The sequence below is a fragment of the Ipomoea triloba genome, chromosome 5 (assembly GCF_003576645.1).
Source record: "Ipomoea triloba cultivar NCNSP0323 chromosome 5, ASM357664v1".
NCBI classification, from domain to species: domain Eukaryota; kingdom Viridiplantae; phylum Streptophyta; class Magnoliopsida; order Solanales; family Convolvulaceae; genus Ipomoea; species Ipomoea triloba.
Window position 1 is genome coordinate 12,769,448 of NC_044920.1, and position 7,388 is coordinate 12,776,835.

The 7,388-nt window shown below is 39.8% G+C and overlaps 1 protein-coding gene across 1 annotated transcript; it reads right to left on the reverse strand.

The window, feature by feature from the left end:
- Positions 1 to 920: 920 nt before the first annotated feature.
- On the reverse strand, positions 921 to 5,716 carry LOC116020249. The gene is made up of 4 exons (XM_031260733.1): positions 4,651 to 5,716; positions 2,795 to 4,485; positions 2,152 to 2,331; positions 921 to 1,427 (listed from the first exon to the last, which is right to left on the reverse strand). Exons 1-4 carry the CDS (start codon positions 5,714 to 5,716, stop codon positions 921 to 923), a joined length of 3,444 nt encoding a protein of 1,147 aa, XP_031116593.1.
- Between the last annotated feature and the right edge of the window lie 1,672 nt (positions 5,717 to 7,388).

Genomic DNA, 7,388 nt, shown 5'->3' on the forward strand with positions numbered 1-7,388 from the left:
CATAAATTAGCATAATAATTAATGAAATTGTCACAATTTTGAAATATATTACCATAAACTTACCATAATAATTACACTAAAAAGTGAAAAATTACCAGAATAATTATCATTAATAAATATTAAGAAATTAAATTAAAAATAATTGTATACTAAAGTAAGTATAATTTATTTTGTGCAAGGTTGCAAAAATCGCTAGGCGCCTTGGGGCGCCTAGGTTTTTTTTTTTTTTTTTTTTTTATAAAATTTAAATAGTTAAATAGTTAATACTTATTAAGTTATTAATTATTATTTATTAATTATTAGTACATTACTTATTAGTTTAATTTAGTTATTACTTATTATTTTATTAAGTTATTAGTTATTACTCCCTCCGTCCCATTTTATGTGTCTAGTTCGGTTAGCGAGGCTTGACCGAAGTTTTTAATTCAATTTTTCATATTATTATGTTTAGCATTAATATACAAAATTTATATATTTAGAAACTACACTAAGTGTACTATTAAACAAAAAAAATCAAATAAAAAAATAAGTAAAAAATAGTAAAGAAAATAAACAAAGAAGAAAGAGTTGGTTTGACCAATAAATAGTAAGTAGTACAGATAAAATGAGAGAGTTATTACTTATTAGAGTATTAGTTAATACATTATAACATTACATTAATAGTTTTTTTTTTTGAGTACTACTGCCTCGGTTACAATGTAGTATCTGTTCATAAACTACTTTCTCAACCTACTGAAGCATAAAGAGTCAACATCGCCTCCACTGAGGCTCGAACCTGCCCCCTCCAACATCAATCATTATTTCATGGACCATGGTCCACACAGCTGTGTGGACCAAAAATAAAAAGTACATTATTTTTGTACTGAAAGTACATTATTTTTGTACTGTAGGTACATTTGTTTTTTGAGTAAAGAAAAATTTTATTGATGAAAACGTCTAGGGGCAGAAAAACCCCGAAGATCGTACAAAAAGGATGAGCGAACCGAAATAGGCAGTAAATCAAAAGAAAGAAAACAGATCGGCCTGGTGCAAGAGAGTCCGACAGAAGCTAAAGCATCAGCAACTGAATTGGCTTCACGGTAGACATGGGTGACCGTAGAAGAGCTGAAGGCAAGATGGTCCTTAATACGAGCGATAGGGCCTTGTATTCGCCATGGAACCTGAGGAGCTGGAGAAGAAAGGAAAGAAGCAAGTAGTTTTGAATCTACCTCAATAAAATGAGGCCATTTACCCGCAAGGTTACACCAGTGGAGGGAAAAATCCAAAGCTAAGGTCTCTGCCTCCAATGCTGAGGACGCATCAATAGGGAAAGCCAAGGCAGCAATAAGGTAGCCACGAGAGTCTCGAATGCATGCCCCACCAGCACTCCTTGTCGAAGAAAAGGCTGCGTCAGTATTGAGCTTTAAGCGCCCAGAGGGTGGTTTAAGCTATTTAATCCACGAAATAAAAGATTTTTTCTTGGGAGCAAAGGCAGCAATAAGATTTTCAGACAATAACAAGGAGTCTGAAGATTTTTCAAAGATTGGTGGACGAGCAATCGACAACTGAAAAAGTTGGCGCCTGATGTTGTTAATTAAATGTTGGCTGGTTGCTCTTGTCCCATCGAAGATAGCTGAGTTGTACGCTGTCCAAAGTCCCCAAATAATGTAGCTTGGCAGAATCCTGCAGAACGTATGAACAGCAGAGCTTCCATTCGCATGGATCCACCAAATATGACAAACTGAACGAATAGATGTAGCTTGGCCAAAATTAATGCCAAAGATTAAGCCAAAATGATGCCAGATTGCCAAAGCCACATCACAGGAAAAAAGGTAGTGTTCCATTGAAGCCTGCGAATTCCAACAAAATGGGCATACCGTGACCAAGTTCACTCCAAAACGTCGCAGGGCTTTGGGAAACGGAAGAGCGCGTCGGAAAAGTCTCCACATAAAGATTGAGATTTTTGACGGGATGTTAATGTTCCAAATAGATTGTGCTGAAAGAGTCTTGTTTGCTTTTGGGCGAAAAAGATTATAGGTTGAAGTAATTGAGTGTTCCCCATTAGTTGATGGAGTACAAATCAAACCATTAACCGAGTCCAGTATACAGCCCTCTGTTTCGTCCGCAATATCTATCATGCGCTTCCAAACGTGGGAGGTCAGATGGTCGAACCTGAAAGATAGGACCAGGATAGCGTTGCCTCATGAAAGTGCTCCAAATCGAATCAGAAGATCGGAATTTAAACCACATCCGGGAAGCAAATGCCTGTTGAATCGCCAACATTGATCTAATACCCAGTCCTCCCTCGTCAACTGGGTAGCAGACCTTACTCCAAGAAGCCCAATGATATTTCTGGCGGTTTTCAAAGGTACTCCAAAAAAATCTAGCAAGTCTTCGATCAATCTCATGAATTATTTTTCGTGGGAGTTGCACAACCGCCGAAGAGTATACAGGTATAGACATCAGAACATGCTTGATTAAAGTGAGTCTTCCTCCCGGGGATAATAATTTTTGTTGCCAACCTTGAAGACGGTGGTCAATTTTTTCAAGCAGGAACTGATAATAAATTGTTAGATTTCGCCCTTTGAAAAGATTGACACCCAAGTATCTGAAAGGTAGACTACTGGACTTCATGTCCAGAATTTTTTCCAAAGATCGAAGGTGAGCAGCTGACCAGTGTTTTCCAGTCACAAAGAAACTTTTGTGATAGTTGATTCGCTGGCCAGATGCGTTTTGATAGTGTGAGAGCACCTTGGATAGTCTTTTAAGAGAGGTTGTCCCTCCATTTGTAAAAATAATAAGGTCATCTGCAAACGCAAGGTGCGAGACAGTAGGCAATCCCCGGCAAGTAAAGTATGGAGACTGCCCGAAGGAAAGGCCATGCCACTCTATCGAATGCTTTCATCATATCCAGTTTCACTGCGACGTTGGACCCTCGGCATTTCTTATCGATAAAGTGGATGAGCTCGTAAGCTAATAGCACATTATCTTGAATATTTCGGTCACAGACAAAGCCTGCTTGTTCCCGGGAGATCAACTTAGTAAGCAGATTTTTTAGCCGGGTCGTGATGATCCGGGTAAAAACCTTGCTAATAAAGTTGCAAAGACAAATTGGTCTAAAGTCTGCAAAGGTGTCGGGGTTAGATTTCTTTGGAAGAAGAACTATTTGAGCACTAGTTATTGCCTGAGGAACGGGAACACCCGCAAAGAAATCCAACGCTGCCAAGTAAAGATCATTTTCGATAATGTGCCAATAGTGTCTGAAAAAGGAGCCGGAGTAGCCATCAGGTCCAGCAGCGCTTTCTGGGTCTAGAGCCCAAACAGCATCTTTCACTTCCTGCCTTGTGATGACTCTTGTAAGAGTTGCATTGTCAGAATCTGAGATAAAAGGCTGAATGTGTGTTATGAATTCCTCTATATTTGAATACGGTTCTTCAGTAAAGAGAGTAGTGAAAAAGGAAACAACTTCAGATTGAATTAATTCCTGATAAAAAATAAAGTCACCAGTCGACCCTCGAATACAACTGATCCTCTGTCTCCTGTGACGGTCCCGAACCGAGTTATGAAAGAAGCTAGTATTGTTGTCACCTTCTCGAAGCCATTTCACCTTGGCCTTCTGTTTCCAGAAGATTTCCTCTTGCCGTAGTGCCAACATTAAATTAGCCTGTTGTCTTGCTAAGTGTTCGCGATTCTCTAGAGAGGCTTCAGCATCAAAACGCAGCTCGGCATCAGCAGTCGCAGCTTCAGCTGAGCGAAACTTATCAAAGACATTTCCAAAAACATTATGGTTCCATTCTCTTAGTGCTTGCTTTAGGCGTTTTAGTTTGAAAGCAAAGGCTCTCATACCACCTCCAACAGTAGGTTCTGCCCAGCTCTTAGCAACCAATTCATCGAATCCATGGTGAGTAAGCCACATATTTTGGAAACGGAATTGCCTCGGTCCAGAAAAATCATTCTTTTGCCCGCAGAAGAGAATAGGAGCATGATCAGAAGATGTGCGGCTAAACATTCCTGCTCTAACATCAGTGAAATAATCCCGAAAACTAGTAGACATGAGATATCTGTCTAGTCTCTTCCATACTCTACCAGTTCTCCGAGTTCCAGACCAAGTATATAATCCATCCGCAGTAGGCAAGTCATATAAGCTGCAATCTGAGATAAAACTGGAAAAGTCCGCAATACTATTCAGGTCTAGAACAGAACTTCCTCTGTATTCAGAAATAGATGAGATAGCATTGAAGTCTCCACCAATTAGAACCAGAAAATCGTCATTTAATAACTCACTCAGATCCGACCAGAGAGATTGCCGCTCCACCCGGGTGTGTTTGGCGTACACAGAGATATATTTGAAAGAGAAATCCCAAGGAACATATTTAACCTCGCAACAAACAAATTGATTAGAATCATGCAAAACATTTAAAGAGAAAGCATCTGACCAGAATAACCAGATTTTGCAGTTACTAGATGCAAAGGAAAATTTGAGGTTTAGCTTCCTCGCAAATTCTTCTATACGATCAGGAGTAAAAAAAAGGTTCAATAACAGAAATAAGATTGATTTTCTCGCGTCTAATTAATTGGCGAAGCCTGCGACACGAGGAGGACAGGCCACGCACATTCCAAAACATCACTTTCATTTTAAACGATGGGAAAAAGAAACACGAGCGATCTTACCGGCGGCCAAACGAGTGGTGACCAAAGGGGAATGAGCAGAGTAATCTTTGCGAGGTCGGCGCTTTTTCTTTGTCACTGTCACAAAAGCATCCATATCTGGTTGGCACAACTTTGCTGAAAAACCTTTGCTAGCTTCTTTCCAGGACTCAAGAAGACTCTTCGAATAAACCTGTGCATCTTGCAAATCATCTCCGTCGGAGTAGTGTCCTGGAGCACATTCCTGGGAACTATCAGCACGAACGCAATGATCATCAATTAAATGAGTCCCTAAGGTGGCGTGGCATTCAGGAAAAGACTCGGAACAGCCAGAGTCCTGCAGGTTGTCATCATTTTCCAAAGAATTTGGTGTTTTTTCATTTGAACCAGCAAAATGCGGGTTGTCATTCTCAATGTTAGAGGGAGCTATTGCAGCGGCTTGGGACACAATTTGCCAGCGTTTACGTGGAGGGATCAAAGTTGCCGCTGGTTCCGAAGTAGTGCGGGGTTTGTTTGCGGTCGGAGCTCGTGGCATTTCTGGCATTTGAGAGGTGGTGTGGATAGTGGTGTTGACAGCAGTTGAGCGGCACTCTTTAGTTGTATGTCCAAATTTGTTGCAGTTCGAGCAATATGGTGGTATGTACTCATATTTGACAGCTTGCGCAAAACCCCCATATGAACCGTTGTTGATCCAAATTGTCTGCGGCAAGTTTTTGGTTACATTTAATTCCACGCAGACTCTGGCGACAGAAGGTCTATTGACTGATAGTGTAGAAGCATCAACCTTCAAAGGAGTTTCGATGATATTCGCGATTGAGTAAACTGCGCGCTTGTCCTGCAGGTGAACTGGAAGCCCTTCAAAAGCAACCCAAACTGGGACGATAGGAGATTCGACCTCCGGTCGGAAGTTTGGTGACCATTTGAAGATGTTCATAATGAAACCTTGAATAGACCAAGATTTTCTGAGCCAACAACGCTGATAATCTTCCTCAGGATCGAAATTAATCAAGATGTGTTTTTGGTCGATCAAGCCCAAGGAGAAATGGCCTCCGAAGCCGATTAGCTCGAAGGTTTTACGAATAGAAACCATTGGGGGCCTACCTTTTTAGAATTTTCCGATTAAGGCGAAATTGAATTTCTGGGCAAGAATTTGAATATCTTGGTCAGAGAAGGATACTGCCGGCATTCCTTTAAATTTTTCAGGTGGGCGAATTGGAATGGAGCTTTCTGCAGAATTAGAGACTACGTCGACAAAAGAACGCGGTGGTGGGGGGGCTGGGGTAGCCCCTGTAACACCCCAATTTTCAACAAAGAATCAATTATCCAAATTCAAGTGACTAATTCCAACTTAAGGGAATTCCTTACCTCAACCGGGTTACTAGTTCTCGTAGAAGGCTTTTGGAGTTGATTTCCCCAATTTCACCTTAAAACCCTATGATTCCACCAACAACATAACACAACATACAAGAAATCTTAACTTAGATTCATGCTCTAGGAAGGATTATAAAGCTTTTTACCGAATAAAATTGGAATCTTACCGAATATAGTTGAGAGATGTGAAGGAAATTAGCTATGGAAGCAAGGTATTCATGGAAGAAGATAATGAAGATCACACCCTCTCTCCCTCTCTCTTCATTTCGGCAATAGGAAGAAGAAAAGGGGAAAAAAATGCTTTTATAATCACATTTAGCTTATGTGATAAGGTAAGGGAAAAAAAATAATAAAATAATAAAATATCTCTACTTGGACTGATCGGGATTGAAACAGATGAATTTTCGGTAGAAAATAATCCAGATAGAATAAATTCCGAAACTAAAAATTATTCCAGACTAACCCTCAAAATTGGGCTAGGTTCGGTACACCGCGAAATTTAGCGATGTACGATCAAAATAAATTTTCGCTGCTATGAGCTGATTTAATTAAATAGGAAATTCAAGAATAATAGTATGGTGTCTAAAAATCCATTTCATAGGACAACCGGGTCCGAATACTAGTTCCTAAAATTTTACGGTTCGTGACCGGTACTTACGATCGCAGCTTATTACTAACTGTCCTTACTTATAATAATTCTTTTGAGACATCGGGAGATCATAACTTATGAATGTCAACGCCTTAGGATAAAATAATAATGTTAGGAAAATACGGGGTATTACAGCCCCCACCGGAGCTGCCATGGAAGTCCAAGCGATGAATTAGGGGTGCTGTCCGTGAGAGAATTCGAGAGAGTTCTTGTACTGTAGGTACATTATTTTTGTACTGAAGGTACATTATTTGATATATACTATCAAATAATGTACCTACAGTACAAAAATAATGTACCTTCAGTACAAAAATAATGTACTTTTTATTTTTTGGTCCACACAGCTGTGTGGACCATGGTCCATGCAATAATTTGCCCTCCAATATGGGGAGCAACCAAATGCCACTACCGGATGCCACTAGACCACAAGGTCATTGGCATAACATTAATAGTTTAAATATTAATTAAGATTTATAATTTTAAAAAAAAAAAAAACATGCCGGCCAGCGTCCTAGTTGGCCGGCTAGGCGCCCGGCCGCGAAAGAGGCCGATTTCGGCCTTCCTCGACGCGGCCGGGCGCTGCCTAGCGCCTAGGCGCAATTTTTGCAACATTGATTTTGTGTCAATAATATTACACTAAAAAAGGTGAAGAGAAATAGAGAATTACAATAAATAATTATTAGGCAATAATATTAATAATTAATTATTAAGGCATGCATGATTTATTTTGTATTAATAATAT

Coding starts and splice junctions, on each gene's coding strand:
- LOC116020249 (XM_031260733.1), bottom strand. CDS start 5,716: ATGGTTTCTATTCGTAAAACCTTCGAGCTAATCGGCTTCGGAGGCCAT. Junction 2,332..2,794: donor CCTACTGTCTCGCACCTTGC/GTTTGCAGATGA, acceptor GAAAACCGCCAG/AAATATCATTGGGCTTCTTG. Junction 1,428..2,151: donor ATCCTGGTCCTATCTTTCAG/GTTCGACCATCT, acceptor TGGATTAAATAG/CTTAAACCACCCTCTGGGCG.